The 20718-nt window shown below is 40.9% G+C and overlaps 1 protein-coding gene across 2 annotated transcripts in view; it reads right to left on the bottom strand.

The window, feature by feature from the left end:
- xpot (exportin, tRNA (nuclear export receptor for tRNAs)) overlaps window positions 1–20718 on the bottom strand; it is a 55916-nt gene that overhangs the window by 21188 nt on the left and 14010 nt on the right. For both annotated transcript variants that reach the window (XM_043709954.2, XM_087997031.1), the window contains exons 8-17: window positions 19114–19282; window positions 16523–16759; window positions 14255–14293; window positions 14106–14168; window positions 12334–12458; window positions 9909–10053; window positions 8770–8889; window positions 7551–7645; window positions 1892–1961; window positions 1132–1370 (exon numbers count right to left, since the gene is read on the bottom strand). In XM_043709954.2, coding sequence (XP_043565889.1) covers window positions 1132–1370; window positions 1892–1961; window positions 7551–7645; window positions 8770–8889; window positions 9909–10053; window positions 12334–12458; window positions 14106–14168; window positions 14255–14293; window positions 16523–16759; window positions 19114–19282 — 1302 coding nt within the window. The remainder of the gene's footprint in view (window positions 1–1131; window positions 1371–1891; window positions 1962–7550; window positions 7646–8769; window positions 8890–9908; window positions 10054–12333; window positions 12459–14105; window positions 14169–14254; window positions 14294–16522; window positions 16760–19113; window positions 19283–20718) is intronic.

The following is a 20718-nucleotide window of genomic DNA, read 5'->3' as shown; positions in this document are numbered from 1 at the left end:
GAGGTCTTGAATCTTTTAGGAAAGGACTAAAAGTCACAATTTTAGGGTCTTGCAGTGTAGATGAATGAGTTCACTGGCCTTCCCCAATGCAATTCCCTTGGCACTAATGGTCATTTTAATATAATTTCTTGAAGTACATACAAATTGTATGCCCCTTTGTTTTAAATCCATATGTAGATCATTATGTGGTAAACATCTCATAGATCAATTCACTGCATAAAGATAAATGGGGGTTAGTAAGCAGAGAAGAAAAAGCATGACATCCAAACTGAAAACAAACCAGAAAGGATTATGAAATCACGTCACTTGGTTGCTGTCGTCTTTCCTCCAGGATAAGGAAATTTTTAAAATTTCTGGATAAGAGGCACTTTCTCCAGTGCAACTCAGGTGTTCCAGTAAAATTTCAAATGAACATTACTATTTTTCAACACAAGGCAGCCGTACAAGTGCGTGTCTTTTAGTCAGCATGGATAAATGAAGACTACAGGCAAACTGGAGAGCATGAGCAGCAGAGCACTAGGGATAGCAGCATAATGATTCAGAACAGCGGGGAGCGAGTAGAAGAAAGAATTCAGCAGGTGAAAGGGTAATATGCTTTTAGAAATAACTCAAGACACAGGCAATGCTGTGAAAGCAGATATCCACCACCCATTCTGAGTTGTCCCAGAGATGAAGATGGGCCTTAGAACCACTGCAGTTTTGAAAATACTTCTGTAACACTAACAAATAGGCAAAAGTGAGGACTGCAGATGCTGGAATCCAGAGTTTAGATCAGAGTGGTGCTGGAAAAGCACAGCAGGTCAGGCAGCATCCGAGGAGCAGGAAACATTGACGTTTCGGGCAAAAGCCCTTCATCAGGAATAGCCTATTCCGAAACGTTGATTTGCCTGCTCCTCGGATGCTTTTCCAGCACCACTCTGATCTAAACATCTGTAACATATGTAGCTCCAGTTCAGCTTTGTTAAAGGAAAGGTGATATTTATCCAACTGAAGTATTCCTGAAAGGTCATATATCATAACTACATCAACATATAGTTACATGAAGCAGCTAAACATGGGCTCAGAAAATGAGGTCCGTAACCCCATGGCTTTGCGTCATGCACTTAGAATTTTAATTACAAGAGGGCTAACCTTGCAAAGCCCACTGCATGGTTTAAGCAGTCTGCCAATGCAGCTTGCCTCTCCCCATCCTGCTCTGTTAAGAGTTTCTCCAAGAACACTTTGAACTTCTCCATTAGCGGTGTGAGCAAGTCCCTCATCAAAGCCTGTTTCCTCTCTGCCGGGTATTCACTATTCACAATTAGTACTCCGGCTGTTTCGTAAATAAACAGCTGATCGTCGCTGGTTAAAAGAGCCTGGAAACCGTTCTCCTGAAGTAGGATGAAAGCAAACCGTTACAATACTCAGGAACTATCAAAGTCAGTCAGAATATAATGCACACTGAAAAAGAAAGCATTCAAAATCAATTTTGGCATTTTACTGGCCAGAACAGAGGGGAACATCAGATCAGGTATTCCACTGTGTAGTGCACAGTTTGCAAAAACCTTCAAGACAAGCTACAGTAATTTGCTCTTAGAAATTGCGTTTAAAAGTGAAATATCCCAAGGCATACCTTGGAAGGATAACCAAACAATTTGACTCCAGCCAGAGAAAGGAGTTATTAAATCAGTTGATAGGCAGAATGGTTTGAACTCTTTGAAATTATTCTCTTAAACCAGTGCAAAAGGCAGTATTCACAATAGTGTTTCCTTAGTCCTGGACTTGGACTAATTTTTTTTTTAAAAAGCACCTTCCCCTTTTCCAACAGAAATCAATTGATTTGCATTATCTAGCCTGAGGAAATTGGAAATCTGAAAGAGATTAAACTAACAGAAGATAATTCAAAACTTACTGAAGGAGAGAGGACCAGTAAATCCTGTATTCTGTTCAAAATATCCTCGATGTACAGATTCATATGTTTACTGTAAAGATAAAGACAGCTAGTTTCATATTTACAAGCAATTCAAATTAGTGACAATTCTGTTGCTTTGAGCAGCAACTTTAATTGCTCCCCTTGCTCTGAGCCATACACACCAGGGAGAGGAGGCAAGGATATACAAACAAAACAGGAGTGATAGCTCCTAAGAATGAAAATAGCACTTGTTCATTCCAAGCACCTGCGTGTGGAACCTTTTAACTTGGGAGGCTTTTTTTGTTTTGGAGATGCCTGTGTTGGACTGGGGTGTACAAAGTTAAAAATTACAACACCAGGTTATAGTCCAACAGGTTTATTTGGAAGCACTAACTTTCGGAGCGCTGCTCCTTCATCAGGTGGTTGTGGAGAATAAGACTAAGATCTCCACAACCACCTGAATGAGGAGCAGCGCTCAGAAAGCTAGTGCTTCCAAATAAACCTGCTGGACTATATAACCTGGTGTTGTGTGATTTTTAACTGTTTTTCTTTTGTTGTGCTGTAATGACCACACTGTTTGAGCTGACCAGAAAATTCTACTCTTCTTGCCTCCTGTCACAGCAGCATTGGCTGGATGCAAGGTTGATAACCAACCTGTATCATGACATCTGCGGTTATTAAACCTGGAGATGGGACACAAACCTGGGGCACGTATAGCCCAGAGTTAGAATAAAGAATACAGCACAGGCACAGGAACAGGACCTTCAGCAGTCCAACACATTTTGCCCTTCCATACTAAAACTGTCTTCACTTACAGAAACCGAATACCTCTATTCCTTCCTATTCATGTATTCGGCCAGGTGCTTCCTGAATGCGGTCTTGAATATCGTGTCTGCTTTGGATCACCATCTCTGGCAGCACACTCCAGGCATTCACCACCCTTTGTGTGGAAAACTTTGCCTCGCACATCTCAAACTCCACCTCCCTCCCCCGGCCCTTGAATCTGTGTCCCCTAGTAATTGACCCCATACTCATACTTTCCACTCTACCCAAGTGATTCACAATCTTATAAACTTCTATCAGGTCACCCCCTAATCTCCCGTGTTCCAATGAAACCAAACCCAGTCTATCTAGCCTTTCTTCGTAGCTAAAATCCCCCAAACAAGGCAACATCCCAGTAAACCTTCTACACGCCCTCCCCAAAGCATCCTCATCTTTCTGGTAATGTGGTGACCAGAACTGTATGCAATATTGCAAGTGTAGCCGAACTGAAGTTGTATAAAGCATAACTCTCCTATCCTTATACTCAATGCCCCTTCCAATGAAGGCAAGCATGCTATAGGCCTTTTTTTTAAAAACCTTTTCTATCTGTGCTGCCACCTTCAGTGATCTGTGAACCTGCACACCAATACTCCTAAAGATTCTGCCATTCACTATATAATTTCTATCGATATTCAATCTTCCAAAATGCATCACCTCACATTTGTCCGGATTAAGCTCCGTCTGCCATTTTTCTGCCCACACCTCCAACTGACCTATATCCTGCTGTATCCCCTGACAATTCTCACTCTCCACAACTCCACCAATCTTTGTATCGTCCACAAACTTTCTAATTAGACCAGTCACGTTTTCCTCCAAAGCATTTATGTAGACCACAAACAGCAGAGGTCTCAACACTGATTGCTGTGAAACACGAGTCACAACTCTTCATTCTGAAAAGCATCCTTCCACAGCTACCCTGTCCCCCAGTACTAAGTCAGTCCCGTATCCAGATTCCCAGCTCACCCCGATACTATGTGACTTCACTTTTTGTACCAGTCTGCCTTGAAGGACTTTGTCTAAGGCTTTACTAAAGTCCATGCAGACATTAACAACCATTTTTCCGCTCAATCATCTTCGTCACCTCCTGAAAAAACTCTATCAAGTTAGTGAGGCATGACCTCCCATGCACAAAACCATGCTGTCTATCGCTAATAAGTCCATTTGTTTCTAAATGCGTATGGATCTTGTCTCAGCGAACCCTGATGAGAGGCTTGCAGGCCTGTAATTTCCTGGGTTATACCTGCTACCCTTGCGAAACAATGGGATGACATTGACTATTTCCCAGTTCTCTGGGACCTTCCCCGTGGATACAAAGATGTCTGTCAATGGTCCAACAATTTGTCCGCTTGCCTCCTTCAATATTCTGGGATAGATCCCCTCAGGACCCAGCGACTTATCTACCTTAATACTTTTTTTTTTAAGATGCATAAAACCTCTTAATTTTTAATAGCAACTTGGCTTAGAAATTCGACACTCCGAGATCATCCTCCACCAAATCCTTCTCCTTGGTGAATACTGTCAAAGTGTTTGTTTAGGACCTCACCTCCCTCTTCTGGCTTCACACAAATTCCCTCATTTATCCTTAAATGGGCCAATCCTGAACCCAGCTACCCTCTTGCTTTTAACATATGTATTTGGGATTCTCCTTAATCCTGTTGCTAACAACTTTTTATGACCCCCTTTAGCCCTTCTCATTCTTGTTTAAATGCTTTCCTTATATACTTCAAGGGCTTCGTCTGCTCCCATTCTCCTCGACCTTATGTTTGCTTCCTGTTTCTTTTTGACCAACCTCAACACATCTCTGGTCATCCAAGGTTCAAATAACTTGCCGTACCTATCCTTCATTTTTGCAGGAATAGAACATAGAACACAGAAAAATACAGCGCAGTACAGGCCCTTTGGCCCTCAGTGTTGCGCTGATCCAAGCCCACCTAACCCACACTAGCCCACTATCCTCTATATGCCTATCCAATGCCCGTTTAAATGCCCATAAAGAGGGAGAGTCCACCACTGCTACTGGCAGGGCATTCCATGAACTCACGACTCATTGAGTAAAGAATCTATCCCTAACATCTGTCCTATACCTACCACCCCTTAATTTAAAGCTATGCCCCCTCGTAATAGCTGACTCCATACGTGGAAAAAGGTTCTCATGGTCAACCCTATCTAAACCCCTAATCATCTATCAAGTCACCCCTAAACCTTTTCTCCAATGAAAAACAGCCCCAAGTGCCTCAGCCTTTCCTCATACGATCTTCCTACCATACCAGGCAACATCCTGGTAAACCTCCTCTGCACCCGTTCCAGTGCCTCCACATCCTTCCTATAGTATGGCGACCAAAACTGCACACAATACTCCAGATGCGGCCGCACCAGAGTCTTATACAACTGCAACATGGTCTCAGTACTCTGGAACTCAATTCCTCTACTAATAAAAGCCAGTACGCCATATGCCTTCTTCACCGCACTATTTACCTGGGTGGCAACTTTCAGAGATCTGTGTACATGGACACCAAGATCCCTCTGCTCATCCACACTACCAAGTGTCCGACCATTAGCCCAGTACCCCATCTTTTTGTTACTCTTACCAAAGTGAATCACCTCACACTTAGCTACATTGAACTCCATTTGCCACCTTTCTGCCCAGCTCTGCAACTTATCTATATCCCGCTGTAACCTGACACATCCTTCCTCACTGTCAACAACTCCACCGACTTTCGTATCATCCGCAAACTTGCTCACCCAACCTTCTAGCCCCTCCTCCAGGTCATTTATAAAAATGACAAACAGCAATGGTCCCAAAACAGATCCTTGCGGAACACCATTAGTAACTGCACTCCAAGATGAACCTTTACCATCAACTACTACCCTCTGTCTTCTTCCAGCTAGCCAATTCCTAATCCAAACCTCCAACTCACCCTCAATGCCATACCTCCATATTTTTTGCAGTAGCCTACCATGGGGAACCTTATCAAATGCCTTACTAAAATCCATATACACCACATCTACCGCTTTACCCTCGTCTACCTCCTTAGTCACCTTCTCAAAGAATTCAATAAGGTTTGTGAGGCACGACCTGCCCTTCACAAAACCATGCTGACTATCCTTGATCACATTATTCCTCTCCAGATGTTCATAAATCCTATCCCTTACAATTCTCTCCAGGACTTTGCCCACAACAGAAGTGAGACTCACCGGCCTATAGTTACTAGGGTTATCCCTACTCCCCTTCTTGAACAAGGGAACCACATTTGCTATCCTCCAGTCTTCTGGCACTATTCCTGTAGACAACGAGGACATAAAAATCAAGGCCAACGACTCTGCAATCTCCTCCCTTGCTTCCCAGAGAATCCTAGGATAAATGCTATCAGGCCCAGAGGACTTATCTATTTTCATCCTTTCCAGAATTTCCAACACCTCTTCCCTAAATACCTCAAAGCCGTCCATTCTAATTAATTGTGACTCAATATTCACATTGGCAACAAATGTGCCGCTCCTGAACTCTCATCAACTGCTGTTTGAAATACATGCCCAATGTGGATTTCCCCTCAAACAGCTGCCTCCAATTAACACTCTCCAGTTCCTGCCTAATATTGCTGCAGTTCACCTTTCCCCAACTTAACCCCTTCAGGACTGCTGTTATCCCTATCCATGACTATCTTAAAACTCATGGTATTATGGTCACTACTCCCAAAATGTGCCCCCGCTGAAACTTCACTCACCTGGATGGGCTCATTTCCCAAAACCAGGTCCAGTGTAGCCCCTTCCCTGGTTGGACTGTTTACATACTGTGTTAAGAAACCCTCCTGAACGGTCCTTACAAATACTGTCCCATCCAAGCCTCTACCACAAATTGAATGTCAGTTAATAAAGCGGGAGTTAAAAATCACCCACAACAACCCTGCTGATTTTACACTTTTCCCAATATCAGTCGACATAATCATCTTCTCTATCTTCCACTGGCTGTTAGGAGAACTGCAGTGTATCCCCAGCATTGTATTTCATCTTTCTATTCTGGAGTTTTACCCATATTGGCTCGCTGCACAAGTCCTCTGATGTAGTCATCTCTTCTGTAGTGTGGAAGTTCCATTCTTGTGTGACCCCACCCTACACAAGAATATCGCAACACAAATAGCACTTAGTGTTGGCGATGTAATCACATTATAGCCAACACATGTTTTAAAGGTCTGTGTTTGAGAAACAGTGTGCCCTATTGCCAATTGCTTTACAGCCATTTCACATTGACAACATGCGTGTTATGGAAGAATGACCTGTATCCTCCCTCAGTACAGCTGAGAGATACTCTTTTACCAGTAAAAAAAAAACTCCCTCCTCACCCCTTTTACAGCATTTTCTACCTCAACTGAAACATTAAATCCTGGGACATTCAGTTGCCAGTCCTGTCCCTCTTTCAACCAAGTCTCCATAGTCACAATAATGTTATAGCTCCATGTGCTAACCAAAGCTCTCTGAGTTCATCTACCTTGCCTATTACACTTCTCGCATTGAAACACATGCATTTCAGACCATCTCCCTGCCCTTTTCAGCAGTTTTTCCCTGCCTGTGTGTGTTAGGACACACCACCACTACAACACAGGAACACAAAGAGAACTCCCCACCCCCCACCCCAAGGGCACGTATGGCCACAGCCAGTGATGGAGAGTACCTAGATTCCATCAGACTGACCTTCATGGAACAATTCAGAACTCAATGCAGACTTTTACCCTTTAACAATATTAATACCTCATGATAAAAGTTCCTGCTATTAGGTATTACAAAGGATTTCCAATCAAAGTGAAAGCTGGAAGGCGTCTCATTGCTTATTGGGTTTACCTACCTTAAAGATTTAATGAATCTGGAGAGCAGGTACGCTGTCCTACTTCGCACCTTAGGGCTACTATTACGTAGTCCTCTATGATCTAAAAACGCCATCTGCAAAAGTAATAATAAAAACATTGTTTTGTTTTGTAACTTACGACACATCTCAAAAGTAATGATAAAGAATCCAGTTATGTTGCATTTTAGCTGATCCACTAATGTAAACTTCACTTGCCTATTTTAATGGAAGTTAAAAGCACTCTCATGGGAACAGATATTTTTCATAGTGTTAAGGCACAACTCTGAAGCAGGTGGGACTTGAGTGCAGGCCTTCCAGACCAGAGGTAGGAACAACTACACTGCACCACAAGAGCCCCTTTATTGCCTAATTGGGAATTGATCCTGGGGGGCAGCAGTCAAACTGCAAAATCCTAACCACTAGAGTAGCAGGGAAGCTCCCAGATTGGAATGTACACTTATTAACGATCAAAAATAGCATTACTGAACAGACTAGGGCTTCTTCCTCTAGTAAAGTTTGAAAGTTTGAGACCTTAAAATGTGAAGAGGTGTGCCCCTAAAACTACCACCTTAAAACGTTCACAAAAAACTAAGAGCAGGAGCAACGATAAGGCCAGCTGAGCTCCTCTGCCACTCTTTACAATCATGGCTAATCTTGGGCTTCAACTTCCCACTTGTTCGCTGTATTCCCTGATTTCATGGAAGGCCAAAAAACCTGACTATTCCAGCCTTGAATATATTTAAGAGAAAAATGGAGCAGCAACAAATCCTCTGGTATAGAGGATTTGGCACATTCACAAACCTCAGAGTGGAGTAATTCCTCATTCCAATCCTAAATGATTGTCCCTTTATTCAGAGACTGCACCTCCACATTTTAGACTCCCCAGCTCGCAACAATCTCAATGCCTACCCTACCAAGCCTCTCCAAAATCTTGTATATTTCAAAGAAGTGATCTCTGATTCTTCTGACGTCCAGAGAATATAAGCCCATTTACTCATTCTCTCATTTCCTCAAACCATTAATTCCTATAAACACTGTCTGTAGACTAGACCCTAACATTTAGGAATAAATCAGTTTTTCAATATTCTCAGACCCTCTCCATATATTAGAGCATCAGTACACTTTATATACAATGTGTCCAAATTGAAAAGGAAACTCAATAAGCCAATACACCTTTTGGCAATATTCAGGCCAGAGATTTGTGTTTGAAACAACTCACCAGAACAGTTGGAATGTGTTGTGGTTCTACAGTAAAAAATTTCTCATAGCGAACTACTATTTCGAAAAACTCCAAAGTAACTGATGTATGCTGGTACTGACTCACTCCAGATGTCACCAACTATAGGGACAGTAAAAGCATGTTATATTTCAGAAATTAATAGAAACCATTCATTTATTTTGGTCCACACTACAGTACTCAGGCCAGGAAGCAAAGATTTATAAATGGTATCTTATTTTTCCACAACGTGAATCTGAAAGTAATATCACACTCTAATGCTTGCAAACCACATTTTCAACAGTGCATGACAACCACATGGTTTCCTTTTTCTTCAAGGAATCTACAATGCAGTAATGTGGGAGCCACACATAGATCAACCACAAACTGGTCAATGTCAAACTTTCAAAAAGCAATTTGATTTGCACTTCAAAGGGTAATGAATTACAGGATTCTGAAGACCACCAGTGTTGGACACAAGGGATACACGCGGCAAGTACTTTACACAGAGGGTGGTGGATGTCTGGAACGAGTTGCCAGCAGAGGTGGTAGAGGCAGGTACGGTAGATTCATCTGGACAGATGCACAAGTAGGTGGGGAGTAGAGGGATACAGACGCTTAGGAATTGACCGACAGGTTTAGACAGTACATTTGGATCGGCTCAGGCTTAGAGGGCCGAAGGGCCTGTTCCTGGCTTAAATTTTCTTTGTTCTTTGGATGAAAGATATCTTCGTGGTTTCTGTTTTCATTTTAGTTTTATGGCCAAGTGCTCCCTACACTGAAGAATTTTCACCACCTCAGAACACTACAGTGCTTTATAAGTACATCTGTCCTGCCATTGAATTGGGCAGCACTTTCAACAAACGTGCACAGGCATAATGGGCTAAATGGCTTCTTTCTAGAAAATCAATTCCCACTGAATTCACAAGTTGCTCTGTAATCTTATACACATGCAATGGCATACACAAAATGTTTCATAACTTTTCTAGAAGTAATTAATCCCCAAATGCCAATCCATGTAATAAAACAATCTTGGATAACGTTCAGAATGCCCTTTTTAAAACAGTAAGCTCCTGATCCATCCAGATGTTCAGTATTGGTAATTACAACGAGGTGAATTACAACTTTTCTAAATACTCAACTGTGTGCATCATCTCCTGCAAGACACTGGCTTTTGCACTGTCTCCAGAGAAATGTGCACCATGGGACACTGGGATTGCCTCTCCCAACATGAATAGCAGCCTCAGAGCCACTTCCACTTCCATGAACCTTGTGTTTTGCCAGTTCCTGTAAAGGAGGAAAGAAAACAACTAAGTACACTAGGATGCAAAAGGAAAGTCTAAGTTATATCGTGGAGCATTACCCTTTCATGGTGAGATGCTGGCATTTACTGCATATGCCCAATTCCCCTCAAGAAAAGTGGTGGTCAGCCACCTTTTTCAATCACTGCAGTCTACAAACTTTCTGCAAAAGACTCACACCTCCGATCCTGTTATTTCACCACAAATAATATTTATCAAAACATACTTTTGCACAATTTTTCTAAGGAAGATCAGGTTTATGAAATAACTGCAGAGACCTAAATCAAATGGACTTGATATTAATAGGCTCAGGTAGTATAACAAATACTGCATTGCACCCAAACACTCAACATGTTTGTAGTCAGTGTGAGCATGCTCACAGGTACCTCATTATTCCTCAATAAGTTGTGCAATTTACTTTAGGGGAAAGGGTAGTCAGTGGTACAAGCAGGTGCAGTGGTGACAAAGATCATTAGCTACCAAAAATAATGCAACGATGGGCAGCAATAGAGACAGATTCCCTATTGTCTGGTGCGTGCTTCAGCAAGCGAATGTGCAAAGTGGTATTAACTGGAGTGTAAACATTTGCAAAACGCAAGGACAGAAGCAATTGAAAGCAAGTCTCTGTGGGCAGAGGTGGTGAAGTCGACATTTTGGTGTTCCTTTCTAATTCTGAAGCTTGAAATAAATCAGCATTGTGGATCATAAAGATGATACAAAACAGTTACACTATCCCTCCGACCAGGCTGCCAGAGAACTGACAGCCCCATCACGTCTCCTCTGCATAGAAAGAGATGTGGACTTGGAATCCTTGCCATGCACACATTTGGCAGAGGCCTCCAGACCAGAATCACAAGTCTGCAACATACCATGACTGGAATTCTATCCATGGGCAGTTCCAGGCTTTGTAGAGTTGTCTATTGTCTATTTCCTTAACAACAGTCCATCCAAATCCAAAGCTTGGCTCCTCCAGGAGGAGAACAAGCCCAGTAATTGAGAGTTTCACAAAAGAAATGTATTCCAAGTGAGGAAGCCTCTAATCCTTTACCAACATGCTACTACAGTTTAACAATATATCCTGCATCATGAAATTCCAAGAAAAAGCTTTGCATACCAGTACACCAGGTAGAGACTGAGGATGATGTTGCATAAAGCATGGCTGATTCCCTTAAAAAGGATGTGCATACATCAAGATAAAGACTTGCATTTATATTGCATCTTTCACAACCTCAAAGTCCCAAAGCTCTTTATAGTCAATGAGTGCTTTTAAAGTTGTTGAAATGTAGGAAATTCAGTAGCCAGATCATACAGAGCAAGCTCCCACAAATATCAGAAACAGGTCAAATTTACAAGTGATTAAAACATGGATTAGTGCGATCTCAGTGGTCCACTTTCAAACCGGTCACAGTCAAAGAGATATAATGATTACAAAGAGGATGGTTATTGTGGCTACCTACCCAAATTGTCTGTCTGTCTGTCTTGCTCCTGTCCATAGTTACGATGCTACCTTTCTATCATATGCACTGTTGAAGAGTGAAAAGTACAAATGTGATAGGCCCCTGTTTGTTTTCATTCAAACTGGCATACACAATGCTCCGGCACTCAAGAAAAAAATTTATTTAGAAATACACAAATTTTCTGAGCTGCAAACAACCAGCAATTCTAGTTCTCACTTCAGTCAGTTGAGGGAAATATTACTTTCACCAAACTTTGAGATTCTGGACTTCCAAATAGATTAAATTAAAAAGGAGTAGTAACTGTTCCTAAATGTTTGGCGTTTATAAACGTTGGGATGGATTGATAACGTTTAAAAATTGTTCGTTCAAGTCAAAATCCTTTAACCTGCTCCAGCTCCTTTTTAAGAAGTTCTCCCAGCTTTGTTGGTTGGACCTAGTATTTGACCTGTTGTCAAATTCTGTTTGACAACATTCCTGCATTGCGCTGTGGGACATTTTGGTATGTTAAAGGCACTATATAAATGCAAGTTGTTGCTGCTTCATACGCTTGTCCTCCCCTCCCGTGGTTTCACCATGTAACATGTTAATCTAGGACAACAGTTCTTGTCATTTTCAGTCTTCCTGCAGAGAAGCATCTAGCCCCCACTTGCCACGAATTCACTATCTGGCAAGTAAACCTGTAACTGGCTTTGTGCAAAGTTCCAAGAATTGACACACAACTCCAAATGCTGGAGCACCAATACATCATACTAACTACACATGACGCAGATCTGTTTCAAACGAGGACACACACGCTCAGTGACACTTACCCCAGCGTTGCATTGAAGACCCGTCGGACAGCAGCTAAAAGTAACTCGGGTGAAACTTGTGCCAGTCTGTCCAATAGCAACTTCAAGTGCTTTCTATATTCAAGGAACATGGCTTCATCTTCGCCCTAGTGAAATAATAAAAATGAGCTGTTGGGTGCAAATCGGGGAAGGTGCTTTATTGTCGTCAAAGATTTGATTCAGAACCATTTCCAGTGAAACCTGAACGCACTTCTCTGGTAACATTAGCAATGTAAAGCAGATCAGTATCACAGAGGCTGGTTGGAAGATCAAAAGATTGAAAAAGGATGTATAAGGGGCTATTCAACTGAAGCAAAAATATTTCAAATGGGTTATTATTCTCACATGCTGTGAACAATGGGTGTTCTAATGGATGATCATGTAACTGCTGCTTGTAGTCAAACTCCATCTGGTTCACTGACGCCCTTAAATATGAAGGAAAACTGCCAGCCCTTCCCAGGTCCAGCCCACAAATGACTCCAGGCCCACAGTAATGTGGCTGACTCAGTGTTGGATGGTTATTCAGGTATAAGTAATGTGTGTGGATATGGGATAAAAAGAATTCAGGAAAACTGCAGTAGATAATGATGCACATCGAAAGGGTTGGTGCAAACATGACAGGTTGAATGGACTCCTATGCTTAACAACAGAGACTCTTAACTATCCTCGAGGCAATTAGGCATGGACAATAAATGCCAGTTTTGCTTATAATGCTTACGGCATATAAATAAAAAAAGATAGTTACAGCATTTGTACTAAAATGTTCCTTTTCAACTGAATCAGTAATGAGATTTAAAGGCCATAATTATCACTCCTATTAAAATCAGGCGGCACTACTGCCTCACAGTGACAGGGAGCGGAGTTCAACTCCATCCTCAGACGACCGTGTTGTGTGAAGTTTGCACATTCAGTGTCTGCGTTGGTTTCTTCCGGGTGCTCCGGTTTCCCCCCACAGTCCGAAGATGTGCAGGTTAGATGGATTGACCATGCTAACTTGTCCCGTAGTATCCAAGGATATGCAGGCTCAGTGGATTAGCCACAGGAAATGCAGGGATAGAGTACCATGGTGGGACCCTCAGAGGTTAGTGTGGACTTGATGGGCCAAATGGCCTGCTTCCACACTGGAGGGACAATATGTAAAAACCTTGTAATATCCTGTATAGTGAACAAGGCCTCTCCTGCATTAAGGTATGACTGAGGTACAGTTCTAGAATCATCTCAGAAACATATCAAGGTGGCCATTATTCAAGTGCATAACTCAAGTTATGTGGAATCTCTCAACCTTTCATAATGCACAAAAGTCAAAAGATCACTGATTTGTAAATCTAAGAAATTGCTGCACACAGCTGTCTGATTTGCTGAGAATTTCCAGTTTCGTTGAACTGAGTACACAAACTTCATTTATTTGGTGGTGACCAATATCAAGAAACATATCTGACTATTTCCCCTTCTGTCATTAGCTACACGTCTGGCTGTGACCAGTAACACAGAACATGGTCAAACCTAGATTGGCTCTGGGTCTACAAGCATCAGTGACAAAACCTTAACCTGCAAACCATCACATATACACCAGTGTGCTTTTCACAGATATAGATTAAAGGAAAGTTTTTATTAGGATTTCTTAGCTAAAGCTGGTTTTGCTAGAAACATACAATTGCAGAATACAGGGAAACATGGCTTTTGCACTCAGCAAGGTAGGTGATTTCATGCAATACAAAATTCTTGATAACCAAATTTGAAACGCACTGTCTTACCTCATTTTCAAAATTGAATTCTTCATCATAGGTTAATTTCTTTATAACCGCATGCATAATTGCCTACATCGAAAAAATGGACACAGGATGTAAACAATAACTAGAACTTGGTGTAACAATTTTTTTTCATTTAAGCACATCAGGCTTACCTCAATATTAGCCTTTTGCTGTTCAGTCAGTGCAGGAAGCTGAAGAGATAATGAGTACAGGAGGTTATAAATTCAGATCTCCCACACTGCTTTAACAAAGCAATACATATAGTCAATCTACATTACTAACAATAAGTTATTCTGCAGGAAAGGGATAACATTAATCGTGTGCATAGTTTTCACTCTTAGCTAGACTACCAATGAAAAAGGGAAAATAAAAGCCTCATCAGTTGAGCATTCCCACTCGCACCAGGTAAAACATAGGTGGTAACTTTACACTCCCTCAGCCTAGAATCCTGCAGGCAATTTCCCTTGGTCTGTCTAAAAATAAAGAGATAACCCAAGAAACTCCTGTCATATAAATTCTGAATCTCAAACTAAAATATAGCAGAATGTAGTACTCAAGGTGAAAGTATGCAGACATCATTCACAAATTAAACTGCACAGTTTATCACACAGGACTACAATATCAAGAACATGTGGCCACTTCACTCATTCCTCGACCGGCATGGAGCATTGTTTAGCTCAAGTAATATATGCCACACAACACGAGAGTCAATCATTTAATTGCCAGTTTGAACTTTATAATCACTGCCACAGTACTCTTAGTAAAAGCTACAAGTATTCTAGTTACCTCCCAAAGCAAATATAGAATCAGAGAAGCATAACTGCATTCAAAAATGCTTGCCATGTTTGGTAGGGAGTTTAAGATGAGAAAAATTTCAGACTAACTCACTTGAAAACACAGTGTGCGAACTCATTACTCAAGGATAACAACATGATTTTTAGACAAACTTAATTCTGCATATTCAAAATTGTAGATCTAATTAGGACTTTGACATACCAGTCGGGTTACAGTATATTGTTTCCCTGGATTCAAGAAACAGGCCATTTCAGCTCAACAATTCGGTACTGGTGACAATACTCGACATGAATCTCCTTTTTATTCACTTTTCTTTCACACACCTATCTAGTTTTCTCAAAACTATCGAAGTTATTACGACAGGATGTGGCTGAGATAAATAAATTCAACATTCTCATTACTGACAAAACAAATTTGTCGTAATTTCCCTATTGGATTAATTATTAATAACTATCTTGCACTTTTGGCCCCTAGTTTGTTTTTTTATTAAAAACACAACAAATAGTTCTACACAAGACCCTACATTTAATGCTAACCAAATATTCACTACATTTAAACACAATGGAAGTCAGATCCAAGATGATTCAATACACCGCAAATTCACTCTATGGAGGGATCTCCTGACTCCCGAAAAGTCTCCGTCTGGCTGAGTGAACATGCTCCTAGTTTACCATGATTAGTGTCTGACATAAGTATTAAACTTATCTCTATTCTACTGGTACAGGGGTACTTAGATTTTGTCTTTATTATTTTCAAATTACAGCAAGGAATTTCCCCACAATTGCCTAGTAGTAATTATGACCAGATTTGAAATAATAGTGGATAGATTATAGTGTAAATTATCTAATTATACACAACTGTCAGATCAATTATCCTCTTATCAAAGTGGTTGTCTAATTGTAATGTTAAGTTGTACGGCTCATTTCACTACAAAAATAATTATAACAAGTTAATTAGGTTGTTTAAATCCCATCCATGGTCAGTACTATTATTTTACCCATAATTAACAGAGGAAGATTCTGGGAACATTCATTCATGGACGAGATAACTCAAGCCTTTATCTGCAAAGAAGGTTTTAAAGAACTAAATTCAGGTGAAGTAAATCAGATCAATTCAGTAATAGTAACCTGCATTCATATGACAATGTGGGATAATTCCCATTTTCATATATTCTATTATCTAAAAAAAAAATTCTATTATGCAGCTCAGCTGTAACACGGTTTCATTTCTTGGACCCCAACATCTATATCATCAGATTTCAAGGTGGGTCGTTATTAAAGATCCTGAAGACTCAAGGAGCTGCCAACAAATTCAATCCACTCCAGCAAAGTTCTACGGTTTCAGAAAAGTACAATTACATAACACGGAGTTGCACAACTATTTCCTCCCAAGCGAGGCCAACCTCAGTTAGCTGATTTTTAACAGAAAATAAACCCGTCTGCAATTCAAATTTGGGACAGGTGGAATGAGACAAAAAAAAAAATGCACAACTTGATGAAACATTAGATAAATTAGGTGTCCACCCAGCCTTCTTTCCACTCCATGCAAAGGTTGCTTTAGCCCAAACAAATTTTTACTAAAACATCAAAATCAGACACTAGAAACCCTTTTGTCTTCTAACTTACTTGTTTAAGCATATGAAGGTAGTCATAGCAGAAACCGATTATATTTGAAGAAATATCATCATCTTCGTGCACAAGCAGCTTAAGCAGAAGAGGCACTTTTGCCTCCACTGCCTGAACGGTCATCTGGCTGTTCTTCACATCCCCTGCTTTTACAAGCTTACTCCAACTTGTTATCAACGCCTGGCCCATCCCATTAACCAGCTTGGAAAATCTTGCCAGAAAGTCAACATCTTCCTCCTAGATAGGAAAACAAGTTCATTAGTCTGATGCACTGCAAAAGAATGTTTACCTCTCTGCAGTCATTTTACTTCCTTGGTACGTGAGCATCACTAGCAAGGCCAGTTTTTAAACTCCCACTCTCAATAATTCTTTACTCATTAATATTAAGGTGTGGGTAATGCTGGCATCGGTATAATGTGTTGTCCATCCTTAATTGCCATCAAGCCGATGAGCTGCCTTCTTGGATTGGTGCAGTAGTCGTCCAGTCGTATTGCTAGAAAGGGAGCTCCTGTAATTTTGGCCGAGACACAGTAAAGTCAAAGTGCTAGCATTCCAAATAAGGCTTTAGTGTGGCTTGGAGGTAGGTGGTGTTCCAAAGCTTCTCCAGCTCTTGTTCAGGAGGTCACAGGTTTGGAAGGTGCTGTCGAAGGAACTTTGACAAGTTCCTGCAGTGCATCGTATAGATGGCACGGATGGCTGCCACTGTGCAGGAATGATGAAGAACGCATCTTTAAAAGGTGGCGCTTGTGATGCCTTGTTACACAGGACTTTGAATATACCAGTCACGCAAAAATAAAACTGTTGCCATTCCCCAACACATCCAAACAATGGTATTTTTTGCTTCATTGGTGCAACATCTCAGTCTTCCTGTGCAAATGCTTGCTACAGGAAGTAGAAAACAATGATTTTAAACACTCCTTGTGCCATACCTAATTAATTCTGACCCTGCACTTGACACAAGGATTGAATTCCCTCAACATATTTTATGCTATCTTTACATTAATCACCTTGAAGCCAAAACATTATCTAATAGCCTTTGGTCCAGGTGTTGATTCTGCACCACTTTCAACAGAACTTCTGTTTCAAAATTGCAACTGAAAACCAGCGTAACTCCACCAAAGGAGCGATTCTAAGTTTCACTGATACCTATGCAGGCTGAGTGATTGAGTAACTACATTAGTTAATTTGTATGCTCTGCCATTACTTATTACCTGCTGATGCTACATCAGGAGTCATTTACTAGATGGTTCAAAATTATCACCCTACAGACTAAAGGACAGAAGAGAAAGGATAGGTCAAGTCTACATCAGTTGAAATGAGAATCAAACCCATAGAATTGGCATTGTTCTGAAACACAAACTAGCCATCTTACCAAGTTAACTAATATGCCTGAATAAATGCACCACTGAATGGGAAAACAAGAATGTTTAGCTTATTTACCAAAAATAAAATGAACTGCACCACAAAACTAGTAGGCAATTTAATCTATCTTCTCTATGGTGATTTTGGGCCATATTACTTTGACCACAATAGATTGGGGACCCTTTAAAACTAAATTATTATTTCAGGCAACCTGACATAAATGACTGCTACCACAGTAATGAACCTTCTGCAATCATGAACATCCCAGTAAATTAGACAAAGGGAAGGTACAAGGAAGGTCACACGAATCACCGGGATCACAGAGGACATGACGATCCATTGAAGTGACGTCATTGATTTATCTGGCACTATATGTACCCTCTTATCAATGCAGTTTTGGGAAAGTAAGGTTTGTACTTAGAAAAGTGCTGTGAAGGCAGCTTCTTGTTCTCCAGTGGAAGTGTTTCGGAGCTTCACTGGATCGTCCACCCGAAGCAGCAAGCTCCTGTCAAGAAACTAATCGATAGGGGGAAAACGGGCAGGAAAGTGGACATGAGGAATGTCAATCAACCTGTTGAATTGCATAGCAGATTTGGAGGGGCCAAATGGCCTACTCCTATCCCTATTTATGGTCTTACAAGGGCCACCAGATAAGGACTTCGCTCTAACCTGAGCAGTTGTTGTGTAGCATTAACCTACTTCTAGGGACTAGTAGTTATGTCAATCACCCATTCTAGCCAATGGACATGGAACAACTACACTTGATGTCTTGATAACTGTTCCCTACTTGCCCAACTTCACCTGAAGGCTAATTATAAATTATTTCTAAGAGCAGTACTTATTTTCCCCAAACACAGCATTGATTATGGGGTACACATGGCGCCAGATAAGTTATTGACATCACTTCAATAGATCATTGTGATCTGTTATCCTGATGATTCTTATGACCTTTATTGCATTCTTCTGTCTTTATTAAAAGACATTTGCTTGTTTATGAAATGCTGGTTACTGCAGGAGCAGTCATTCTATCAGGCTGTCTGTTACATAAGAAAAACCTAGAAAATTCAGTTTTAAGGGGACCCTCGTGTCCAACAACAGAAACAGCCAATCATATTTATTTGTCATAAGTAACATGCGAATCTCTCATCACAACTTTCAAACTATTAGAGAGGGAGCACAGCCAAATACAAAAAAAGGAATACTTGCTGTAATTGTACTATAGCACAGACCTGCTCAGTGTTGAAGAAGCCAGAAGCCAGCAGCACCTGACATAGCGATTCCACAAGTTTTGTCTTATCAACAGGATCCATGCCTTTATTTACGATTTCAAATAGACAGTCACAGGCTTCCTCACGGAGGACTTCCACTGACATGTGACTGAGCAACAAATTCACAAACCTAGAAAGAAAAACAAATAAAAAACAAATTGGTGGCGACAATCTTTAAATGACAAATTCCTACAGAGAGAGAGAGAGAGAGAGAGAGAGAGAGAGAGAGAGAGAGAGAGAGAGAGAGAGAGAGAGAGAGAGAGAGAGAGAGAGAGAGAGAATGCTGGAGAAACCCCATGCCTGGCAGTATCTGCAAGAGAAACAGAGTTAACATTCAGTCTGATATAACTTTTCAGAATGTTGTTCACTCCTGACGGGTCTAGTCCTACACATCACAAAATTGGTTGTCAAAGTCTGAAAACATCAGTAGGGACAGCACCTTCACACTTGCTGTCCTAGGCCAGATCTTTAGTCTATGTTCAATTGACCACATGGGGAATGAGAATTACAGATCCACTGTTTCAATGGAAGTTCTCCACAACTGCTAGGCAAGGGAAATTAACTCAACATACCAGATGTTTTAGCTTACACAGGCTGCCTGATCTTTATTAATAAAATTTCCCTCACTCGGGGAGGGGGTGGACAATGTGCAGTTGTTCAATGCTTGCCTTTATTTTAAAGTAGAAATGCATTGCAATAAAAAGTTAGTCAACTACACAGACCAGCAGAACACAACGAGATATTTTGATATAAGCCAGACACTGGACATTAAAGGGGAACGTTATTGTATTTTGCAAAGGCTTAAGCAAAACAACAAAAAATTCGTATTACAAACAATGAAAAAAAAAAATCACTTGTCATACACCAGTGATGCCATGGACCTTTCCTTCCTATTTCCTGTAATTACTTTTAAAACAATACTCATCATTTAAACTTCAGCACAAAGAGCAAATGTTTTGTCACTGCCAGTCACGTGGTTTTGGGACAATTCATGGGTTGACAGCAATAAGGTCATTTTGCCCTTGGCCTTCCTCTCCAGGGCACTATAAACAAAAATTTCATATCCAAAGTAAAATTTAACTTTCAAATCAAACAATGCAAGTTTGATTCAGTTTGAACCTTCCAAATTTTTAGATAATTCTGCTACAGCATGTGGGCATAACTAGGTTCTCATTTATTGCCCAAGTCTAAATGCCCTTGAGAAAATAAGCCTCCTTGTTGAAGTGCTGCAGTTCTTTGGATATATAGGAACAGCCACAGTGCTGATCAAGAAGGGAGTTCCATGAGTTTGACACAGTAACAATGAAGGAATGGTGACATTGGATGATGTGCAACTTGGAAGGGAACTTGTAGGTGGTGGCTGCGTTCCAATGCATCTGCTGCCCCAGTCCAAAGAAAGTGCTGTCCAAAGAGCTTGGGTGAGTTACTGCATTGCATTTTGTAAACCGTATATACTGCCACCTATACGGTTGAACTTGCATCTCCTTCAAGGTTGTTAATCAAGTAGACTGTTCAAGGGTTTTGGAGCTGCACCCAATCAGGCAAGTGAACAGCTTTCAAGTACAC

This window comes from Chiloscyllium plagiosum, unplaced genomic scaffold, assembly GCF_037043375.1.
Source record: "Chiloscyllium plagiosum isolate Xiang-an unplaced genomic scaffold, Cpla_swu_hap1 HiC_scaffold_19, whole genome shotgun sequence".
Classification (NCBI taxonomy): domain Eukaryota; kingdom Metazoa; phylum Chordata; class Chondrichthyes; order Orectolobiformes; family Hemiscylliidae; genus Chiloscyllium; species Chiloscyllium plagiosum.
The sequence above is the reverse complement of the archived record's forward strand: the minus strand, read 5'-3'. Positions and strand labels throughout refer to the sequence as shown.